Here is a 23,748-nt window from a genome sequence, read left to right as displayed (position 1 = left end):
AGGGGGACGTAGAGGGAAAAAATCCGTTCTGTTTGGGGTTTGGTTACGGCTGCCTTTCAGATCTGTCCCTTAGCAATAATGGCTTTGCTAAAAACCTACCTACGACGGTATCTCTCACCCGGCAAGCAGGAGCTGGACGAGATCCTACATAAATCCTACGCGTCTACTGTTAATCTTGAGATCACGCAAAGGCGTAGCTTGCGGCTGGGCTGGAGAGCTCTGGCTTTAACTGAGTTCACCTAACTGCGTTCAGCCAGAGGAATTATTCATCGGGAGAGGGCAGCCCCGTTCACAGTTTAATCGGAGCACCCCGGCGGCTCCGCACCCATCTCCAGGGCCGCCGCTCGGCGGCGGGCGCCGCTGGAGCTCAGGACTGCCGGCTGGAGGAGCAGGCTGGGGGCGGCGGGCGCAGGGCTGGCTCACCCGCATCCAGGGGTGCGGGGTGCACGCCCACGCACACTCATTAGGAACGATGTATTTATTGAATGTCCGAGTTGGGTTAGTTCATTGGAAATCCCCAAGGAGGGTTCAATTTGCCCTTGTTTTCGTTGCCACTTTCTCTTTTTTCTTGGTTCGCTGAGGTTCCTCTGTGCAGCGTTTCCGCTTGGCTGCGTCCCCCCACCCCCGCTTCTCCCGCCTACCCTGCGCGCGCCCCCTCCCGTCCCCCTTAACTCTTTCAGCTGAGGCTGAGAAAGCGTTTGTCGCCGCCAGCCCATCCACTACGCAAACCCATCTGAAACAGAAAAGAAAGAAAAAGCACCACTGTGTCTAAGAATAGCGAGCAAGCAAAACACCACTAATAACCATAGAGGGGAAAAAAAAAAAATATATATATATATATACACACACACATATATATACTTATGCACACACACGCATAATGTAAGCGGTGGAGGGCGCGGTTAGTGGATCCTGGTTCTTTAGGCCGGCTCCTGCTGCAATGGGAATTCCCGGAGCCACTGGGGTGGAATATACAGTTACGATGGATCTATGGGGAAAGGTCGAGCTGATTGCTTTTCAAATACATCGCAGGGCTCTGCTGACCGGCACCCTCCAAACACACAAGGACACGCTCTCTACTTGCTTGAATCCCAAAGGAGGGGGGAGGGAAAAAGGGAGGGAGCACGGAGAGGCAGAGAGGGGGTGGGGGAGACAGCGAGCCGCGGCAGCGAGCGGTCCGTCTCGCACGCGCGGGCACCGCGCTGGTCCTGGGCTGCAGGTTTCCCAGATGATGGCATCCGAGAACTTAAACAAAGGGGGACGCCGCCGGCGCAAAGCGGCTGCAGAAAGTTGCGGTGGCGGATTTCCAAGGAGCGTGGCCACGACCCGAGCCCTTGGCGATGCGAGCTCTCCCTTTCCACCCCCGCCGAGACACAGACGGGGGCCGGCTGGTGAAGGAAAAAGGAAACTTTGAAACCACTGGGGATACATCTGCCTATAGGTATTAACATGAATGGTGCTTCTACGCCGCGCGCTTTACAAATCTCTGGAACCGGGGTGGGGGGCGGGGAGGGCGGCAACACAACGCAGTACTAGGTGAAGTGGGTAGGTTGCTATTTTTCATGATTTTTTTCCCCTCTTCATTTTCCTTCCTATTCTAACCCCCCCCCTTCTCCCATCCCTTCCTCCCTTTTCTCTCCTCTTTCATCCCCCTTCCCAGACTGGTAGCGAGCGCCCTGAGCTGCGGAGAGAACGCCAACCTCTCGGCCGGACACTAAGAGTTAAGATGTGGCGGAGGGGGTGGCGGGGGAGGGGCGGAGAGGAGAAAGTGGCGAGGGGGGTGGAGGCTGGGCGAGGGGGGGGACGACAGATTTCCAGCTTCTACGACGCTCTGCCTAAATTAAAAAGCAACCAATCGGAACGGCCGGAAGGGGGGCCGCTCGTCCTGAGCCAGTCATTCTGGGCCTGCCAATCACCCAGCGGGTAGCCAATCAGCGGGGGCCCTGGTGCTCGACTTCCTTGTATTTGGGAAAGTGTGGTGGTGGGTGCGCGCTCGCGGCGGAGGGTAAACATTCGACAGTCCCTGCTCAGAGAGGGAGGGACAGAGAGCGAACTGTCAGATCCCGGCGAGAGCGGGCGGGCGAAGAGAGGGAGAGGGAGTGAGAGAGAGAGAGGGAGGGAGAGGGAAAGTGAGAGAGGGAGAGAGAGCGCGAACGAGGGCGCAGAGCGAGCTCCCGCTGCAACTCCGCTCCGGCTCGGCCAGCGCCAGCGCCGTCGGTGCACTCTACGAGCCGTGCAACGTGCCCACTGGAGTTGGTTGTGTATCAAGGATCCCCTATATGCACACACACACCTCCACCTCCACCAATGCACTCTTCTTCCTCCTCCTCCTCCAGACAACTGCTGGGAAAAAAATAAAACACCAACCCCAACCGTCAGCAACAAGGTAACAGAGCCATTCGACCTCATTTTTCTCCTGTTCAGTTTTTTCCTTGTTATATTTGTTTCCTAATTTCTGCCCAAAAGGAAAGATGTCGCATCAGACTGTGACTGTTGCGAGGAGAATGAAAAAGGACTCTTGTTTCAGAGGCAACCAAGAGCTCCGGCAATAGCAACTTCAGAGAAATGCACCATCGCAAGAAGTTTTCCTAGGACAGAACAAAACTTGAAACGAAAGGACCAGAGGAGGAGAGCAGGAGCCAGCCTCTCCTCTCCGCACACGCGAGCAGCCAGCATCACCACGCCTTCAAGGACGAAAAAAGTTTTACTACTCTAAAGGAAAACGAGTGAAATGTGTTCCTGAGGAGGAGAGAAGAGAGCGGGCAAGGGAAGGAGCGGTCCGGTTGCTGGTCATCCATAATTTGGTTAAGGAAGAAAGGAACGGCTGCTTTCTTTATTGTCTCCCGTGAAATCTTCACTTAGCAGGTGGACTGAGCCCCGCGCCCGGGCAGAGTCCGCACTCGCCCGAGAACAGCGGGAGGAGCGGGAGCCGGCGCGCCCCGCCAAAGAGACCGGAGCGCAGGCCTGCGCCCCGCCCGGTGAGCCCCGCTGGAGCGAGCGGAAGGCGCCGGGGCTGGGGGGCGGCCACGACCCCCCCTGAAGGGGGCGGCCACGGAGCGCGCCCCGAGAAGCGAGCCCCCCTCCCCAGAGCGCTGCTCCTGCTGCTGCTGCTGCTGCTGCTGCTGCTGCTGCTGCTGACCAAGGCCGGCCGGCGACCCCCGCGCCCTGCCGAGCGGCCTTGCAGCTGCAGCCGGGGGCCGCGGCGGCGGCGGCGGCGGCGGCGGGGGCGGAGGCGGCGGAGGAGGAGGCGGCGGCGAAGGCGGCGGGGCCGGCCCGGGCCCGGGGCGGGGGCGGGGGAGGAGGGGGGGAAGGAGGCGGGAGGCGGGGGGGCGCGGCGGCGGCGGCGGCGGCGGCCGCGGCTGCTGCTGCGGCGGCGGCGGTGGTGGCGGCGGTGGGGTGGCGGGAGCGGAGCGGCATGGCCACGGCGGCTTCTAACCCCTACCTGCCGGGGAACAGCCTGCTGGCGGCCGGCTCCATTGTACACTCGGACGCGGCGGGAGCCGGCGGCGGCGGGGGCGGCGGCGGCGGGGGCGGCGGGGGCGGTGCGGGAGGCGGCGGGGGCGGCATGCAGCCCGGCAGCGCCGCCGTGACCTCGGGTGCCTACCGAGGGGACCCGTCCTCCGTCAAGATGGTCCAGAGCGACTTCATGCAGGGGGCCATGGCCGCCAGCAACGGCGGCCATATGCTAAGCCACGCGCACCAGTGGGTCACAGCCCTGCCCCACGCCGCCGCCGCCGCCGCAGCCGCTGCCGCTGCAGCCGTGGAGGCGAGCTCGCCCTGGTCCGGCAGCGCCGTGGGCATGGCCGGCAGCCCCCAGCAGCCTCCGCAGCCGCCGCCGCCGCCGCCGCCGCAGGGCCCCGACGTGAAGGGCGGCTCCGGACGCGACGACCTGCACGCGGGCACAGCGCTGCATCATCGCGGGCCGCCGCACCTTGGGCCCCCGCCGCCGCCCCCGCACCAGGGCCACCCGGGGGGCTGGGGGGCCGCCGCCGCCGCCGCTGCCGCCGCCGCCGCTGCCGCTGCCGCCGCACACCTCCCGTCCATGGCCGGAGGCCAGCAGCCGCCGCCTCAGAGTCTGCTCTACTCGCAGCCCGGGGGCTTCACGGTGAACGGCATGCTGAGCGCGCCCCCGGGTCCGGGCGGCGGCGGCGGCGGCGCGGGCGGCGGCGCCCAGAGCCTGGTGCACCCGGGGCTGGTACGCGGGGACACGCCCGAGCTGGCCGAGCACCACCACCACCACCACCACCACGCGCACCCGCACCCGCCTCACCCGCACCACGCGCAGGGGCCTCCGCACCACGGCGGCGGCGGCGCGGGGCCCGGACTCAACAGCCACGACCCGCACTCGGACGAGGACACGCCGACGTCGGACGACCTGGAGCAGTTCGCCAAGCAGTTCAAGCAGCGGCGCATCAAACTCGGCTTCACACAGGCCGACGTGGGGCTGGCGCTGGGCACGCTGTACGGCAACGTGTTCTCGCAGACCACCATCTGCCGCTTCGAGGCCCTGCAGCTGAGCTTCAAGAACATGTGCAAGCTCAAGCCGCTGCTGAACAAGTGGCTGGAGGAGGCGGACTCGAGCACCGGCAGCCCCACGAGCATCGACAAGATCGCGGCACAGGGCCGCAAGCGCAAGAAGCGGACCTCCATCGAGGTGAGCGTCAAGGGCGCGCTCGAGAGCCACTTCCTCAAGTGCCCCAAGCCCTCCGCGCAGGAGATCACCAACCTGGCCGACAGCCTGCAGCTCGAGAAGGAGGTGGTGCGGGTCTGGTTCTGCAACCGGCGCCAGAAGGAGAAGCGCATGACGCCGCCCGGGATCCAACAGCAGACGCCCGACGACGTCTACTCGCAGGTGGGCACTGTGAGCGCCGACACGCCGCCGCCGCACCACGGACTGCAGACGAGCGTGCAGTGAAGGCAAGGGGCGCAGCGCAAAGAGGGCCGCCGCCGCCGCCGCCTCCGCAGCCGCTGTCAGCACCGCCACCAACCCCCGCCGCCGCCGCCACCGCCGCAGCGCCAACCCCGCACTGGGGCCGCACCGGGCCCGGGACGGCCCGCCGCCCACCCCTCCGCCCAAAGACAAACATGCCCGCCCTTGGAGGAAAAAGAGAGAGAGAGAGACGGACCAAGGAGACATTTCTGAAGTCCAAGGAAGGAGGGGCAAAACAAAACAAAAGCGTAATAAATACCCAGACTGTTTTATATACATATATATAACAAACAAAACCGGAAGAGAAAAAGGAGGCGATAATGAGATCTCGTTTATACTGTGGTGGTGTTTCCTTTTTGTTTTTCTTTTTCTTTTTAAGGAAGGGTGAAGATGCCTAGCGCACCAAAACTGTACTCGTGAGGTTTTTCCCACCCTAGGAAGTCCTACACGGCAACGGTGGACAGCACCTAGCACCTGCCTCGTCCTCTCCTCTTTAAAAAAGAAAAAAAAAAAAAAAAGCACCCCTCTCTCCTTTTCACTCACTCCCCCCTCCAAAGGGCTGCCTAAAGTGATCTACCGAAACTTTCTTTCCTGGGAGCGACCTGAAAGAAAGCAGAGGCACCGGGTTTAATCAGGGGATGACTCTGCTCCGGGGCCCTGTTTCTCTTGGCCATGTTAAAGTCATTTGGGGACAAATTGACTATGAAATGGGATGGAGAAAACAAAGAACAGTCTTCAGGAAAAAAAAAAAAAAAAGAAATATTCACAGCTTCTGAAATTAACAGACTGAATAACAAAGCCAAAAGAAAAAGTATCCTAAAAGTATCCTTGGAAATAGAGCATCACGAAAGAGCAGAGGGATGGGCGAGGGAGAAGGGGATGTCCTGCGAGGAGTGGGAGAGGCCCGGCGGAGTCCTGGGCAGGGCGGGCGGACTGGGCTCGAAGCGAGGCCCCGCCACCAACCCCGGCTTTAACGGCGGTCACTGGGGTGGATGAGGCCTAAAGATTCCACCGCTAATATTTTTTTTATTAATATTTTTTATTTTTTATTTCTGGACTGACTCAGATAAAGAGATTTAGAAGGACTGAGCACCAGCCGATGCACTTCTCTGGACTTCTCTCCTCAATCCGTTGCCAACTTTGATTGAATGGGTGCTGTGGATGTGATTATATAATACTGCCATTTCCAAGCAGTGTTTTTGGTAGGTTTTAATAAACAGACTTTTCAAAAGACGGCAATATAGAATTGTTAGATCCGTTGTTGATCTAAAAATATTTGCTTTATATTTTCATTAAATGACTTCTTTTAATATTTTATTCAGAATACTTATGAACTGCTGCAAAACGGTAATTTATTTTTCCCCAGATCTTGTATTACGTGTTTTTTTCAGACGAGCACAAATCAAAATGAAATGAAAATATGGACAGTTGCTAGGTAGTAAGGGTATCTTTTGATGTGATCATTTGATTGTAATTTAATTTGAGTAGTGATTCCGTAAGAGCTGATCGAGAAAATAAATTTGTTAGAATGAAATAGTCTGTGTCTGATGCATAAACGCTATGTGGGAAGAAAAGAGTTCTTTAGAAATTATTTTTTTACTAATACAAATCCTTAACTGACAGCACTGAGGAAGCAGAGCCTGCTTCCACCTTAGCTGTATTTGGAAATATGGAGTAAAGGACAGACATGACAGAAACTGCTAGTACTTTAACATAGTTGTCACTCCTTGTTAATCCATAGATCTCACAACATTTTTCTCTCCCTTGGTTTCAGTGGGTGTTTTTAGTGTTTTTAGGTGAGAATGTCTAAAGACTAGTCCTTTTCTTGGAGATACCTGTGTCCTTTATCATCTTTACCAGCAGACGGGACTGCAGCACCAGTAAAAATGTGCCAACTGGTTATTAATGGTTAATACAGAGCCCCCCCCCCCAAATTTAGCCTCTCTTTTCCCTCCGGTCCCCCCAACCATACTGCTGAGTTTCTTTCCTCTTTTGCTGAAGACTAATACTTGGAAAGACTAGCTTACAAGTCTATCAAATATTTTTATATTAATTACTTCCCATTAATAACTAGATGCAATTCAGTTTAAATTAGTAAACTGTTTTGGTGTTTTGTTTGTTTTTCTTGTACTGGCAGAAAGTAGTTCTAAAATCCTGATTATGGGCCGCACTGCATTACCCTCCGTGTGACTACCAGCTCAGACTTAAGATTCTATATTTCTATGTTCCGGTCTTTCCCCAGTATGATTCTGTATCTTCTTTACTGGTGCTGGGGCTTTGAGCTTTTTTTGATCACTCTTTAGGTACCCCCTGCAGAGCGGTCACATTTATCAAGTTAATATATCAATATTTACAATGTGGGAAAATGAAAGTATAATGCCTCAGGTTGTGAGTACAACAGACGCAAAAGGCTCTGCTCAGTTGAGTCCCTTCCTATGTACTTTTAAAAAGTATTTGGGAGTGATAAAGCAATGATTTTATGGATTAATGTCCTCTTAATCTCATTTAGCTGTCACTCACTTTCTGCCTTCTCTCATCTTCCTCTCTCTTCCTCTGATATCGATGCAGGGGTTAAAAAAACCCAGAAAACTGTGAGAGCAACAAGGAACAGTCATTTCTTGCAGGCGGACCCTGTGTCACTTTCATAAATCAAGCCCAGCCAGACGGCCATGTATTGGGCTGCGTTATTGTAAACACCAAATCGTACTAAAAATCACAATCATTTTGATTTGTGAAATCTGAAAAAGGCCATATTTATTAAACAAAGAGAAGGAAAAAAAATGAAAACAAGAAACCACAATTTACTTTTCTTTGCCTTCTTGCTTCCTATTTCTCTTGCTATTGTAATCTCTCTGCCCAGCAAATTCACAACCTGGAGTGGGGGTCGGGGGTGGGCGACAAACTTCATCATTTTTTTGAGGGTCTACAGGGGCAAGCAAAGAAGGCCTTATGAGAAAGCTGAGGACTGGGTGTGGTGGGTTTTATATGGTGGATACTACTGGCACGTGAGATGAAATCCTATTTTCCCTACAGGAATGGTAGTGGTTGATTAGACAGAGAATGGGTCTATTTAAAATTTTAGGAGGTATTTACTTACTGGATTTGGCTGACAACAAAAGAACTAACATTAGATTTCACACTGTTTTCTATTAAAAAGCAACCTTTGCTGATTACTTTGGAAGGAGCCCAGATTTAGGGGCAGCAGAGTAACTTTTCATTGGAGAAGATGGGAAAGAAACCCCATTTTATTTCATCATTTTGCATTTTTAAAAGTGAGCTCATGCTTGCACTCCATATTTAAAAAAAAATCAACCCTTTGAATGTATTTACAAAATGAAATTCATGGCTGAAAAACAAAAGAGGGCAGCTATACTGAGAGGTTTTGTGCTAAGGCTTATATTGTTACACATGTAAATAATGAAAATATTGTTATATATCACCAGATCTTTTTAATGAATTTGGTCATTGTGTTCCTTTGCAGCGCAAGTGTCTTGTGCTTCGTAAAGTGCCCATTTGTTTCCTCCATTTCAATCCACCCCCTCCTCCCCTTCCAACCCAAAGGAAAGTGACAAAGTTCTGTTCCATCAATCTGGCTAATCCCAAGCTAGGCCCATTTATAGTTTGCAGTGTCCTGTGGTTCCTGATGAGTTGTCCAAGCCCCTGTCACCTCATTCACCCAACCATCTTCTCCTGCAAGTCTGGGCGATAAATCATTCAAGGTGTATTTAAAATAGTCACTTTGCTGTTGTTGCTCTGCCTTTTTTTTTTTTTTTAATACTTAGCCAAGGACTACTTCTTTGTTCCAAAATAGAACTGTTCATTATTGATCTTAGAGATTCCCTCTGCTCCCCTGTAGCCTCCAGTGTTTGCTTATTACCATGCTCATAATCTGTTTTGTATGAATGGTTTTCAACATTCAGAGAATAATTGGTTCTAATATTAAATGCAGTATATACTATTGATAGTTTTATCGATAAGTGTAATATTTTAAATAATTTTAACAATTAAATTTGTTTTTTAAATTATATATTTGTAAAGTATTTATCCTGTTGGAAGCAACAATATATTGTTGTATTTATTCGTTTATTTTTGTAATAAATGATCAACCTCTTCAAGCTAAATCAAAAATGACACTTTTATATATTTATACAAAATGCATTTTAAGATATGGGCATATTTGCACCAATTTGTATGTAAATAGAGTAAGAGCCATCAATAACTTGTAGCTTTCAGAACTAAATTGAAGGAAGACCTTCTCTCCACATGGAGTTTAGTTTGCCCAAGTTCCAGGGTAATTAATCAAACTCTAAAATGGATGCAACAAGTATTGGCACTAGATGCAGACTTGAAATTAATTATTTAGGAGGTGGACCTGGTTTTTTTCAAGGCAGAAGGATAGAAAGGAAAGAATTCTCTTCTTTCAGGAAATGCACGTGGCTGACTGGACTGATTAGGACAGACGCTATGTATCAGTGATAAACCCTAATACCTGGCTGTGCTCGGACATCTATGCTGGGGGAAAGGTGTGGGGAGTTAAGACTTCGAGGCTATTGGTGACTCAGAAGCAAGGTGATTAGAAAAGAAGAGTTGTGTTATGTTTGTTTTTTTAAAAATAGCTCTTCTTGAAATGTCTGCGAGTGAAGAATCTGTCTCTGCTAGTCCTGTTACTGACAGCGTAAGCCATCAGTACAGGTGTTGGTGTTGCTGGTGTTGGTAAGAGTGAAGCGAGTCAGAAGTGTGGGGGGCACCTCTCCAGCTCTCCGGGTTCTGCAGGTCACTTGGTCATCTCAGTTCCTCAGGGCGGCTGTTCCGAGGGCCTGGAGGTCACCCACGTGACCTCCCGGCTGCTGCTGGAGCCCCACCGTGGGCTTGATCTTGATTTCAATAAGGAAATCAGAGGGCTCTGGGTTTGCCTGAACTTTCCAGTCTAGAAAAGGAAATAGTGCGGAGGCTTGAAGACCTGGGTGGGGGTGGGGGAGCGGAGATAGCAAGAGGGGTACTTGTGTAATCAGATTCTTTGATTTTGTTAGCCCGGCTCATGGCCTATTAATTAGATTACTCTCTCTTTCATTCTTGATTTCACATCCGTGTTTGTTCCTGTATCCTAAAATGTGGGCGCGAGCGTGGCGAGCAGGAGCCTATGATGTCACTGCCGGCCAGCGGCGGCCGCCTGGCCTTCTGGAAGGGCTGTGGGCTGCGTTTTTTATGAGTCTTATGAGTCGGGTCTTCCTCAAGGAAGAGTTGGCTCTGGAAGTGACCTCAGAGGGGTCTGGGAAGAGGGCAACTGGCATTTTCGCGGCCGCACGGTGTGTGCGCGCTAGGGTGTGTGTGTGTGTGTGTGTGTGTGTGTGTGTGTGCGCGCGCGCGCGCGCGCGCGCTCGCCGCGTGCCTGTGGGTGCTGGGGAGGGGAGGGGGCTACGGAAATTCGCGGCCTGGACTCTCAAGCCCTAGGAGTGCAGATGGCTTGCTCAGGTGCAGGGCCTGCCTCAAGTGGAAATGGGGACCCGAGGAGCGGAGGAGGGCAGCGCCGGGGCAGCGGGCGGCAGAAGCCCAGCTTCTCTCTGGGACGCAGGGCCGGCCGGGCGCCGAGGTGGGGCGGTAGCGGTCGCGGTGGGGTGGCCCGATCCCTGCTCGGCCCGGCCCGGCCGGCGGCCCGGCCGTAACAGCTGCTGCCAGTCCCACAAGTTGTTTTCCTCGTGGCGACCATTCAGCAAAAACGCACGATCCTTTCTCAAAGATTTAAATTTCGCGGATGAATTACCATACACCGGTTGCTTAGCAACTAAATTCAAGCAGGGCTAAGAATATGCAAGCTTTTTGTATTCTCATTAATAAAATGCCACTCTGACACAGCAACCCGACTTTGGATCACTGCAACTTCTGTAAAAGCCGTAGGAGAATACAAACCGATCCTGCCATTTAATTACAGATCAAAATGGCTTGAAACGCGATGTTTTGTTCATCTATCTTCCTAAAAGCGATGTAAAAAATAACGGCTTTTCAAGAGCAGTAGTAAATTTTTTTCTTTAATGGAGTTGTCTATCGGGGTTACTGATAATTGTCAACTGAAACTTTTTTGAAACACAGGTTGAAATATCCCTTTTCATCAACATCTCTATTCTCCCCCTCAGTCCCCTGTCCTCTGATCCTGCGCTCGTTCCCCAGCCTGAAAATAACAATTATTGCCACAATTCTGGAAATGCTCAGGCCTTGGGAGCCTTAGAGACTAAAGGGCAGTTGATGGAGCAATCGACAAGGCCGGTGGCTGGAGAAAACCTAAGAAATCGAGGAGAGAGAGAAATGAAAACTTGCGAAAGTTTCCTTGGACGGTCGGTCGGCTCAGGTTCCAGAGGTCCTGGCGAACACTTTTTGGAATGCATAGGGGAATTAAAGGTAGAAATGCCCGTCGACCTCTGTTTCACGTTTGCGGATTTTCCGTGCTGGGGTCCAGCCTCCTCTCCCCGGAATTCGGTTGCCGCCTCCCCTTCCGCGGACCGCAGAGTTCAGAGGGGCTGAGTTCAGGGCCTGCTGACCCCGGCTCTCCCGGAGATCCACCTCCCTGCTGCCCCAAGCCCAGGAGACCTGGAGGAAAAGTACAGACGGAGCTGGACCCCCTGGGTCTTCAAAGACTCTGGCCCAGCCCAGAGCCTGGGATTTACAGAAGGGGGGGGGGGGGCACTTTGTGTCTCTTCGCGAAGGGTGCCGTGCCTGGATGGGGACGCGCTGGCTCCGAATGAGGTTCTAACGCTTTGCTACAAACAGTCCAAACGTGGGGGGGGCGGGGAGGGCGTAGGGGTCAGAGAGGACTGGCCTCGAGCGCGGGTAGGTTGCATTGTTTGGGAATGCGCCGGGATCTAGGAAGCCGGAGCTGTGCAGCGGGGGCAGGGCAGGAGGAGGCTTGGCGGCTTTGTGAAGTTTCGGGCCTCCAGGCCCTGCGCGCCGCACTCGGGAATGGAGTGCTTGAGGAGCCCTGGGCACTTGGCTCGCTCCTCGGCTTCCCGCGTGTGGGGAAACTCGGGCGCCAGAAGAACGCCGGAGGAGGCTGCGTGTGCCCAGCCCCGTCCCGGTCACCTCCCGCGCCCCGGCCCCGGCCGGCCCGGCTCCGGCCGGGGACTGCGGGCCCGGGGCCTGCGCGGCGATGCGGAGCTGGCGGCGGGCGAGCGCGGGCCGCAGGGAAAGGCAGGGGTGCCAGGCGGCAGGTCGGTGCCCAGTCCAGCCTCCAGGACGAGCGCGCGCCGGCTTCGCTTTTGAAGCGGTAAAAGGAGGCCGCGGTCCGCTTTAGAAAGATCCAGGGGCAAAAGTGAAACTCTCCAGACTGATTCCAAAAACACTCCCCGGGAGCCAAACCCCTTCGCTTGCACTTTGGGGCACACGTGAGAACTTTAGAGGTGACTCTTCTCCAGGTCAGTCTGGACGCTTAAGGATAACGATACCCCCCTCCCCCAAGTGACTCCGTTTTACCCGATTTCTTTCTCGGGAATAGGGGGCGGAAAGGTGGAAATCAAACCAGAAGTTGAAATTTGTGCTGTGTTAAGTGCTCAGAGGCATTAGAGTTCGTTTTTCAGTAAAAGGTACATAATAAACAGGAAGCCATTTATTTACAAATACAATTGCCCCAGACAAGCCACATTCCATGTACGTAATTCATGAATCGAGTTCGTTCCTTTTCCTCCCTTTGGAAAGAGAAATTTTAGCTTTTAAAAATAGCTGGGTCTTGGGGGAGGGGAAAGAGCATGGTTAGTTACCTGTTCCTAGAAAAAGAAGCAGGGAAGTCTAGCCGATTCTTGTCTGTGGGGGTGTTAAACAGTATAAAATAACCATTTAAAAAGTATGGAGAGCTCTTTTTTTCCTTTTTCACTCTTCAGAAATTAAGTTTGTGGGTCCGTGGTTGCTGTCACCAGAGTTGTCCAGTGGAAAGGCGCTGGTAATGTAATCCTAGTTGGTGTGTGCGTGCCTATATATGTGAACAAAACTAACATTTAAATCACTTGAGCTGGCTGGGAATATAGCAGAATTTTATCTGTAAACCTTAGTTGCCATAGTTTTATAAACGTCTGTGGAAACGTGCCTGCCCTTCTCTCTCCTTCTTGAGGGGACTGATCCTGGAGGGACGCTAGCCCAGGGCTGCCCAGTCACCAGTAGAAACCAGTACCACTCCCCGGACAACCTGAGTTTGGCGCTTCCTCCTTTGAGAAGCTACTTTTAAGTGAATCCCCTGTCCCTGCCAGTTGGGAAGAGGGCCCTTGTTTGGGAGAGAGAACCGCCTGGGGGAAGGCAGAATCCAGTGTGGGTCTCTGGGTGACCCGATGAGAAGCAAGTACACATGAAAAGCACAGGACACGCTGAGGTGTGTCTGGGGCTTTGTGACATCCCAATACATGACATGTTTACAAAGGACAGAAAGAATGATAAACTGTTCGTGTTTCATTATCGTAGCTACAAAATAACAGACCGGACGCCGAGAGGAAAGCAAAAGCATCTTTTTAATACAAAAACAAAAACAAAAGGACAAGGGATGTTGTGATGAAGAGCTTTCTGGGAGATCGCACACTAGTTGTGTCCTCCAGGACCGCCTCTCGGCAGAAGGCAAGCCCATTTAGTCGGCTGGAACACTGCACACTGAAATAGAATAGCTACTCATTTTAAAGAGCTCACTTTGTGCCAGCCCTGAACTAAAGGTGCCAAAACCTGCTACCCTTGCTCTACCCAGGTTCAGACAGGGCAACTTGGAGGTGTGAGTCGGGTTGGTCCCACTCCCCCACCCCCGGTCCCACAGGCAGGTTTGTCCCACTCCCCCGCCGTCCTGTAAGAATCTGGGAGGCAGAAGGTCTATTTTTCACTTACACTTCCAGGGTTGAAAAGTCCCCAGCAGAGTTTTAAAAAATAAATAAGTCTCATCAGAAAGTGTAGTATCTCCCAGAAACTAACAAAATGAAAATAAACGTCTTACTAGCTTGGTCTTGAGAATCTGTAGGTTACAATGTGGAAAAACCCATTAGTGAACACAATAACGTCTACAAAGTATTTTTAATGAACATTTGGGGGCGGGGGGAGAAGTCTTTCAAACTTGCTCAGGCGGTCCTACTGATTATACTTTGTGCTCCTTGAAGATTCTTCCATTGCTTTAAAAATGTTTTGACCCGGAGGAATGTCTTTAACTCTTCGGAGAACTGTTTAATAGTTGTCCTGGACGTTTTCAACAAGGGAAGGATGCAAAGTAAGTAGTCTTGGGTCCGGTGAAGTCTGGAGGCATAGAAATGGTGTCCCCTGAGCGGCTAGAACCTGAAAGGGGCTTTCTGCTTTTCAATGAGGAGGGGCCACGGAGGTCAGCACTATTTACATATGTACCTGATCCCACCGGCTTTCCTCTATTTATCAAAGAGGAGGACCTGCAAGTGAGGGGGTAAAAGGGAGGGGAGAGACCAAAAGACCCATCAGTTACTTCCCCACTTTGTTCCTGGGCCTTGAACTGGGCTTCAAGGAGGGGAATAAAAGTCTCCAGGGAATGAAGCCCCCCACCTCTATTAGCATCACCCTGACACTCTCACCCCCACCTCAGGGCCAGAAAACTGTGTGCCGGCTGATTTCCAGCAAAATGGTAACTTGAGGAACCCCGTGTGAGTGTTACATAACATACAGAAACTTCTGCAGGGAGAGGTGCTTACGCTTGATTTTTCTCCCAGTGACTCTGCGCAGGCAGAAAGGCCCAGAAAGGAGGAATGAAGAGAAATTAAATAGGAAATCTATGGGGAAATGCATAGCCATATATGACGAAGCACGGAAGTCGACCTGCACCTCCTCTATGGCCAAGCATCCTTTAAACACCCGACCAGAGCTGTGCTTTGGCCGAAAGAGGAGTCATGCTTAATTTGGGTTTTGGAGGGGAGAGCGATCATACCCAAGGATCCTGGGATCTGGTGGCCCTGAAGCCACTAGAAGCCCTCAAGTTCCCAGCTCTGTGTTTTCCTCACTCTTGCTCTTTCTGAAGGACTCCTCCAACCCTTCCTCTGGGAGCCGAGGTGCCCCCTGCCCCCATGCACCCTGCTGTGCCCATCGCAGTCCCCAGGTGCCCGTGGCAGGTGAGCCACTCATTCGCCAGCAGCAGGAGTCCCCCACTGCTGCAGTCCGAGGTCACATTCAGAAAGCCTGTTCTTCCAGAAGATCCTCCAAGGCAGAGGCGGTTGGAACCATGTTCGTTTGCCCCAAGCACCAAGGGGGGTTCGCAACCAACAGACAAGCATTTTGCAGGAGGGGGTGTGGAGCTGGGCAGTGGATCTGGGCAGATCCCCAGCTCCAGGTCCCCTCCACAGGGGGGCCAGGTAGGGGTGTAGGGGGAGGGTCTGGGAGGGGGAGCTGCTGAAGGCGTGCGAGCTGACAAAGCTGTTAACAAAGGATTCATGCAAAAGTAGTACCAAGGCTCTTTAAATTATCACACACCTTGCAGGCGTGTCCCCAGCTCCCGGGACATAGAGTCCATTGCTTGTTCTCCCTGGCTCCGCAGACGTGCCCCGGCTGTCAATGGTACAGGGCCGGCTGCCCAGCCCCACAGCCTCGGCCCGGAGCTCCCGCAGGCCGCCGCAGGCAGGGGTGGGTGACCGCGCCTGGGTCCGCAGGGCCTGGTCGGTGGCTGCCCCGCCCGCGCAGGGGGAGGTGGGGTCTTGTTGGGTAACATCCCTCGCCCTTGATTTTCCCCTGGGAAGGTCACAGGCTGCACTCAGCCTGGCGGTGGAGGCCCAGAAGCAGTCCCTAAGCCTCCCTGCTGGGCAAGAAGAGCACGGGGAGAAAAGGGGAGCTCCTGGGGTTAGGTGATGTCCGAGTCACCATGGCCTTGGCAAGGAAAGCAAGCAGGACATGGTGGAAAAGACGCCCCTGGGACACGCTTTTGGGGGTGCTCACCGAGGCTAAGCTTGGGCGCTCTGGCCCTCCCACCACCCGCACTGAGGTTCCCAGAGGACCCCATTTCCTCTAGCCCCTCTATCGCCAAGGCTTCCAGGCCTCCTGCTGCCACCAAACCATGGCAGTGGCCCAGCGCCCAAGCTCTGGGTAGGAATTGGTGGATAGGAGTGGAAGCCCCAGCATCTGGGGCAGGAAAAGTTGATACCAAAGCCGGAGGGTGACTGTGAGTGGTGAGGGGGAACAGCATAAAGACCCCAAACTTCACCCTAGTGCCCCCACTGGGATCCTGAGGCTTCCTGCAGCTCCCACGTCCCTCTGGGAGCTGAAGAGAGAGGCATGTTTTCTGGGAACTCAGCCCCCCCCCCCCCAGTGGAGCTCAGGGAGACAGGAGAAAAGGGAGAAGCCCTCAGGCTCTGAGGTCAGGAGGGGGAGGAGGTGAAGGAACCTATCAGGCCCAGGCGCCCCTCCACTGGGGACAAAGGAGGGAATGAGAACAAAACTTGGGGAGAGGGGTAGAAGTGGGTAGAAACTGTGCTCAGTGACCATCCCTCTCCTTCACAGTGTTTCCTTTCTTTCATTCAACCCAGAGGGAGCCCCTTGGGATCCCCGCAGACCTGGGGCATCCAGCTGCCTGTGCCCACCCAGCAGGGCCTCTCAGCCCCCTGAGCACCCATAGAGGAAGGTCTGCCCAAGCTGGCTCAAGCCCTCAGGCCAGGCCCCCAGAGCCTCTGCCTCCACAACTTGCCCACCACCCCCCCCTTGGCTGGCCTGGGCTGGGCCTGGGCGGGGGCTCCGACCTCACAAATGGCCTCTGCAGTGGGGCCTGCTAGAAAATTCCAGCCAGGCAGCCCAGCATGGAGGAGAGGACTGGAGGCAGTGAGTGACACCAGCTCCTACCCCTGGCTCCGTACGAGTGCAAATGAGGTGCATTCTGGCTGCTCAGTCCACTGTATTTTATGCAACTTAATGTCTGTGTCTTGTCAACTCTTCCAGTCAGGAAGAATAGCAGAAAATTTTAACGAGAATTTGTGTGTGCGTGTGGTTTCCGACTACAATTCTGTACAGGGAGATGGGGTAAGGCTGGAGACAGGGAGGCTTGCTGACACGAGCAGCATTATATAAAGCCCCCTAAAATGCAACCTTAGGCCACAAAGAAAGAAAAAAGAGGCAGGATGGGATATGGTTGCTGACAAGCAACCTTGATGAAATTAGGTGGGTTTCTGGCTGGAAAAAGTTTAAAGCTCGAACATTTCTTTTTAAGGAGCAAAATTTCTCTGTATTTACTGGGGTGCAGGGGACAGATCCTTCCCCAGCCTACCTGACATCTTGAACAACTGCCTCCCCTCTGACCAGACTCCCCAGCCAGGTTTCCTGAGAAAGCACACCCGGCCAGACCTCAGTGATGTGAGCCTCCTGCGGGGTAAACAGGTCTGAGCCCTGAAGGGCCTCTGCTAGGGGCCCCAGGCCACCTCATGTGCTTCAATGGGCACTTGGGGAAAGAGCGCTGGTCTTTTCTTTTTTTTCTTTTCTTTCTCTCTCTCTCTCTCCTTCTTTTTTTTCCTAGCCCAGAGCCCTAGAACTCCTGATAGTACAGCCAGAGAGGACCAGAGGGCCAGCTCCCCCCTCCCCTCGCCCCTCCTCATAGGAATTGTTGTCTCAGGCTTGTCTGCAGCTGACCCAAGGCCTGGGAACAATGGGTTTTCTTAGCCATGTTCCCAAGCCCTGCCCCTCTCCCCCCTGCCAGGCTCAGTGGTAGGCAGGGCCCAAATGGCTGAGAGTAAGGGGAGCTTCATGCCAGCTCTGGCCCCCTTTCGTGGTGTTCTCAGGGTCAGCAGGGAATTTGTTGTGGACATATGAGGCTGTCCCTCGAAGATCTGCCTCTGGGGTCGGCTGCCCACTCAAGGAAGCTGGGGTAGTTTTACTCTCAGGACGCAGGGTCCTCTGTAGGTTGCTCACAGCCAGGGCCAGGCACAAGAGGCATGTACGTCAGGGGAAGGAGACCACCCCAGGCCCATTTCATTCGGGCGAGATTTTTGGACCTTTCGGGTGTCCTTGACGATTCCAGCTACCCCGTTAACAATGGAGGAGTCCTTCTCGGCTGTATTCCTTGGCTGAAGTGTGAGATGCCCTCACTGCCGGGCAATTAACTCTAACAAAATAGAACGGGGAGGGGGTGATCATTGCTTCACATCAAGAGAAGGGGCCACCCAGCACTCTGAAACCATCCAAACTTTTGCGCCCCTTCGCAGAGGAGTTTGCTTGTCGCAAGCAGCTCAGGTTTCCGCCATGCAGCCTGGGCATTTCCAGACCAGCCTGGTAACTACATCAGAACCAGATGTATGCCGCTGCTGCGGGCTTCCGCCCACGAGCCAAGGTGCTGGGGAGAAGCCCAAACAAGACAGACCCGAAATTCATTGCCCCAACTCACCCAGCGTCCTGACAGGCCCATAGGAAGGGCTGCATTCTAGGGCAATGAGTGGAGGCGACCCACACCAAAATGGTCCGGCTGGTCTGCCCACCTGCTTCATGGTGGCTGACCAGAGCCCCTGCAAGCCGCCCCATCCTCTCTTCTTGCTATGGAATCCTGACCACCATCGTCAGTCAAAAACCCAACCACAGCAAGCTTCACACCAACAAGACTCTTCTTACCAACCTTTACTTTTCAACAGTCGCTCAGCTTTTGACAGGCTCAAACCATTTCAACCCATGAGCAAAAGAGAAAACGTAAAACCTAGGCCAAGCTCCTTATTTCTCCTTTGCTCCCTGAGTTCACCATCCTTCCCTTCTTCACTTCCCAGCCATCCCAATATCCATGACCCCATCTGAAGGTTTCGAACACTTGCTCCTTAAAATCTGCTAGAGCGCTAGCATTCCCAGAGTAACTGGTCAAGGAACACGCCCTCCCCACCCCAGTTCTGCATCCAAATCTTGTAACCCCCATCAGCAATCGCACATCGCATAACGAGATGCCCGCCAGAAAGGTGGACTCCATTATTCATCAGAAGTAGCAACAAACTTCACTGAAAGAAAGAAATTCAGCAACGACTATGGGATACCTCCTGGAGAACTTTTTGAAAATATCCTCTCTAGCTTTTACCTCCTTTACTGGGGTGGAGTGCTGTAAAAAAAATCTTAGGTGGCAGCATTTGGAAACCCTTTGATTACCCTAAGCAGGTTTGAAGTCCTCCACTCCAATCCTGAGTAATAAAGTCACTAATAGTCATAATTGGTATTTAATTGCTTGATCTGATTGGTGCTTTCTTCCTGACCCCATTTAGTTTCTTGGGGGAAGTACAGGTGGTCCAGAACCAGTAAAGGGAAGCCATTTGCAGGCAACTTTTTCAAGCAGAAGGGAAAGTACTTTTGTTATATTTGCAGACATGTGTCTCACACATTTTTTTCCCTGCTTTTTGTAAACTATCTAAGAATAAACATTACAGATCTGGGTTTTAATTTCTCCAGATGGGATCATAAAGTACCTAGGAGATTTTATACACACACACACACACACACACACACACACACTATAGAATTGAGGACACATGGCTGCTGTTCACACTGAAATTCGAAAAGAGACTCAAGGCGAAAGCAGGAACAACTGAATCGTCCGTGGAATCGAGAATTTGAGCAAGTTCATTTTATTCCTTCTCAGGAAGAGGGTCTGCAGCGGCGAGGAAAAGTTTCCCCTGGTCTTTGAAGAGGGACGCGGCGGAGGAGGGGGCCAGACCTTCCCACCAGCCAGGCAGCTGGGCTGGGGGCTTCGCGACCCCTCTTCCCAGATCACGCCCCCCCCCCACACTCTTCTGTCCTCGGGATCTTCGTTCCTCCCGGCTCTCCTTTTGAGAACCCCACCAAAGAACTTCCTCTGCGCCTCCTGGCCGCCCTCCCTCTCCTCCTGCCCGCTCCCCCGCGCGCTGGACTCACCCGGCGCGGTCCTTCCACTCCGCACACGGACAGGAAACCGGCCTCAGTCGGGGCAACATTTGAAACCACATTTTATCAATACCATCAAAGACCAGCGTGCACACGTAGGGCTCTGAGCTCCCAAGCCCGCTTCTCGCAGAAAACCGTGTCTAGGGGGAGGACGGTAGGGGCGAGAAATCCTTCCTCCAACCGCGATTTCAGCTTTCTTATGGAAATGAACGCCACGGCCCGCTCACCCCGCGCCGGGCTCCCCGGCCCCAGCCCCTTTGCTCCCAGCCCTTTGCTCCCTTTAGCCCCCGCCTTTCCTGCCCCGGGTTCTCGCCGCAGCCCGCGGGTGTGAACGCGCTTGTCGTGCGCCTGGGTCACTGCGCGCGCGGGGACCCGGGCCGGTGGGCTCCCCGGCTCCCCTCCGCCCGCCCGGCCCCCGCTGGCATTATCATCAGAGATCGCTACTTTCTTAAAGGAGAACGGACTGCGCGGTAAAGTTCACAGCCCAGGGGAGGCACAAGGCAAGGTCTCGCTCCTGTGTGTTCTCGAGGTTGGGGCTACGTATCCCCTCTCCGCCGCAGGGCCCGCTCAGACTGACGTTAAGGAGAGGGTCAGGGGATGGAAGCGCCTTCTCGTCGAGTCACTTTTCTTGGAGGGCGTGGAAGGACAGATCCACTTGGTGGTGGAGACAAAGCTCCCACCTGGATCCCTAATCGGTTATTTTAAAATCAGCGATCGCATCTTACGTCCTAGGGTATCCCGGGGCTTTTTAAAAACGGAGACTGTTAGACTGCAGCACTCGGGCTCAACCTGCATCAGGGCCAGCAAGAAAGTTTACCCTTGGTTGTTGGAGACGCATGCACTTAGTTTATTAAACCTTGCACTAAACAGTTGCCTCTGAACGGTTCAAACAACAAACCCGCACCTGCCCCTTTCTCTTAAGAGTGCTGGGGCTGTGAGTCCGGGCGGAGGAAGGGGTTGTGAAGAGCGCGTCCCGAGGCTGGTGTCTGCAGCGCAGCTCTACCCGCGGCGCGGCCGGGCCCCCTCCTCCCACGCACCCAGCTCCAGCGTTCCGGGGCGGATCGCGAGGGTTTCCCCAGGCCGCGGCCGGGCACCCGCCTCCTCTCGGGGAGCGCAGCCAGGGCCCCAGCAGCGAACCCAAGTGTTTCGCACTTGGGCGAGGAAAAGGGGAAAGTTCTAGGCTGGCCGTGCGGAGGCCCTCCTGGGAGCGCGTCGCCGCCTGGGGCCGGGCTGACCCGAGACGGGGCCCCGCGTGGTGCCAGGGCGACGCCCGCGCCTGTGCCCGGCCCCGCGCGCACCCTCCCCATCACACACACTCACACTCACACCCCGCGGTGCTTTTTGTTCCCTGCCGGGCTCACTTTCACAAGTGGTTAGAAAGTCTTGAGCGCCATCTAACGGGAGCAGCAAAAAGTTGGCGCTGGGTGGAGGTTAGGACCTGCGAGGCGAGGCGCAGGGGCCTGGCGTGGAGGGTCCTGTCCCCCACCCTCCTCGTACATCGGGGCTAGACATCCCCCCCACCCCACCCCCAGCACATACATAAATACATGCTCTAGAACTCCGGAGCCCCCCTCTGAAGCCCACTTTCCCAGGGAAGCGATGCCCGACCACCTGTCTGCCTGCTGCTGGGGACTGTCCCCAGCGCCCCTGTCCTCGCCTCGCTTCCGGGTTCCGCCAGGCCACAGAAGAGGACGACGGATCGTCTTGCACCTGCCTTGATAGGGTCCTGGTGTTGTTCAAGCTCTCTCTTCTTCCTTTTGGGCTGTGATGGAAAGTCCCAAGGAGCCCTGGGAGGGCACACCTGTTTTCCAAAAGGAACAGCCACCTAATGAAGAGCAGCCAAAGAAGCTTCCAGAGGGATGGGGAAAGGAGGTGAAAGAGGACAACTGTAATGAAACAAAAAGGAAGTGCTTAACAGGGAGGTTTGGTCCTGCGGTGGCCTCAGGAGAGCTTTAATGTCCCCAGGGAGGGAGGGATTGGGTTCTGCAGAACTGTCCTGGAAAATGGGAAGAGTTTGCAAGTAGCGAACTCCAGGAAGGAAGGGTCTCTGAAGAGGGCAGAGGAGGGGAGTGGACAGGAGGGACCCACTTACCCAGGAGGTGGCTGGCATTTGAGGAGGTCCAGGCCTCTCCTGAAGGTTCCAGACCACTGTGAAGAACACGGTCACAGGAGATAGAAACCGGGACCACGCTCTCCTGTCAGGTCAGGGAAGGTAGCAGAGGAGCTGATATCTCTGACCCGCTGAGAAACAGGAGGACAAGGAGGAGAGGTGCCCATCAGGCCTGATCACCCTCTCCTGAGATCCCACGGCTGTTAGCCGTCCTTCGGTTCCACAATGGGGGTGACCTGTCTCCAGTGCCTCCAAGCAAATGGCCAGAGGCAGGGAGGGCCCGTGGACAACCTTGGACAGGATGGTTGAATCTGGGGATGTGATCAGAGGTGGCTGGGCTGGAGTCCAGATTCCAGAAGGAAGTGGTGAATCTCAGTGACAGCCCCTGTCCAGTCTTCCTGGTCGTAGAATGGAGATTAGAAAGCCTGTTCCTCCCTCAAGTACGTTATGAGGGTAGACCATGACTTCAGATGCACTAACATTTTTTATTGTGGTACGATACACAGAAAGTTCTCATGTGAACTGTTTTTAGGCGTATAGTTCAGTGGCATTAAGGGCATTACCTTCGAGCACAAGCATCACCACCATCCATCTGCAGAACATTTTCATCTTTTAAACTGAAACTCTGTGCCCATGCAACACTAAGTCCCCATCCCCCCTTCCCCAGGCCCTGGGGGAACCATTCTACTTTCTGTCTCTATGGATTTGACTACTCTAGGTATCTTGTAGAAGTGGGATCATCCAGTGTTTGACCTTTTGTGACCGGCTTACTTCACTCAGCATCGTGTCCTCCAGGTTCATCCGTGTCCTAGCACGTGTCAGAATTTACTTCCTTTTTAAGGCTGAATAATAGTCTATTGTATGGATAGACCACATTTTGTTTATTCATTCTTCCATCAATGGATACTCGAGCTGTGTCCGCCTTTGCCTAGTGTGAATAATGCCTCTATGAAATGAGGGTACAAATATCTCTTTGAGCTCCTACTTTCGATTCTTTGGGGTGCAATTGCCGGGTTGTATGGTAAGTCTACATCTAATTTTTTGAGGAGCGATCCTACCGTTCTCCACAGCGGCTGCACCATTTTGCATTCCCACCAGCAGCGAACAAGAGTTCCCATTTCTCCACATCCTCACCAGCACTTGTTATGTTCTATGTTTTTCGTCTTCCTTTTTTTTTTTAAATAATAGCCATCCTGATGGGTGTGAAGTGGTATCTCACTGTGGTTTTAAAACTTCTTTTCAAGTGTCAATATATACACTAATAACACTAATCAGACAAATGAGCCCCAGGTTTTTAGCAGAGTGGAAATATCCAGGTAATTCTTTCAAATCTCTAATCTTTTGTTTTGAGTCCAGTTCCAGAAATGGCCAACATAGAGAAACACACAGAACGAACACGTTTGATGACCATGTTTTGGCATCACTCCCTCATTGCAAGCTGGAACACGGAGGGGATATAGATTAGTAAGCCTTGTTCCTTTCTTTGTTTCCAGAAGGAGAGCAGAGATTTGCCTTCTCTTAAGTAGAGAGGAGAGAGGGGAAAAAATGGTGCTTGTCTTCCTCCTGGGTTCTTTGATTTCTTCCCATTGAAAGAGAAGCTAGTGTCCCAGACATTGGCCATGTGGACTGGTGGACATCTTTGAAGTCCTTTTTCCTAGGGGGCGGGGGGAAGCAAGTGTGCAAGCCGGGGGACTGCCATTCTATTCCCAGAAATCCTTGGTTGGGAGCTCTCTCTCATACAAAGCATCCCTCCACTTCCTTCTGTGGCCCTGTCTGCCAGTAACCTCATGCCAGCCTTATTTAGTACTTATGCGTAGTGTATTTACAAAGTGTTCCGTTATCCTTTCTTCTTTTTTTATAGTAATGCCTCGGTAACAGG

At 53.4% G+C, this 23,748-nt stretch overlaps 1 protein-coding gene and 1 long non-coding RNA gene across 2 annotated transcripts; both read left to right on the top strand.

The window, feature by feature from the left end:
* Positions 1 to 1,139: 1,139 nt before the first annotated feature.
* Positions 1,140 to 3,116, top strand: LOC125283175 (uncharacterized). The gene is made up of 3 exons (XR_007190867.2): positions 1,140 to 1,441; positions 1,661 to 1,720; positions 2,337 to 3,116. It is a non-coding gene; the product is annotated as an uncharacterized LOC125283175 (long non-coding RNA).
* A 291-nt stretch (positions 3,117 to 3,407) lies between these two features.
* On the top strand, positions 3,408 to 4,982 carry POU3F3 (POU class 3 homeobox 3). The gene has a single exon (XM_026515662.3). The coding sequence runs from the start codon at positions 3,416 to 3,418 to the stop codon at positions 4,913 to 4,915; it is 1,500 nt and encodes a 499-aa protein (XP_026371447.1). The 5' UTR covers positions 3,408 to 3,415; the 3' UTR covers positions 4,916 to 4,982.
* Positions 4,983 to 23,748: the final 18,766 nt, after the last annotated feature.

This window comes from Ursus arctos, unplaced genomic scaffold, assembly GCF_023065955.2.
Source record: "Ursus arctos isolate Adak ecotype North America unplaced genomic scaffold, UrsArc2.0 scaffold_8, whole genome shotgun sequence".
Lineage (NCBI taxonomy): Eukaryota > Metazoa > Chordata > Mammalia > Carnivora > Ursidae > Ursus > Ursus arctos.
The sequence above is the reverse complement of the archived record's forward strand: the minus strand, read 5'-3'. Positions and strand labels throughout refer to the sequence as shown.

Coding starts and splice junctions, on each gene's coding strand:
- POU3F3 (XM_026515662.3), top strand. CDS start 3,416: ATGGCCACGGCGGCTTCTAACCCCTACCTGCCGGGGAACAGCCTGCTG.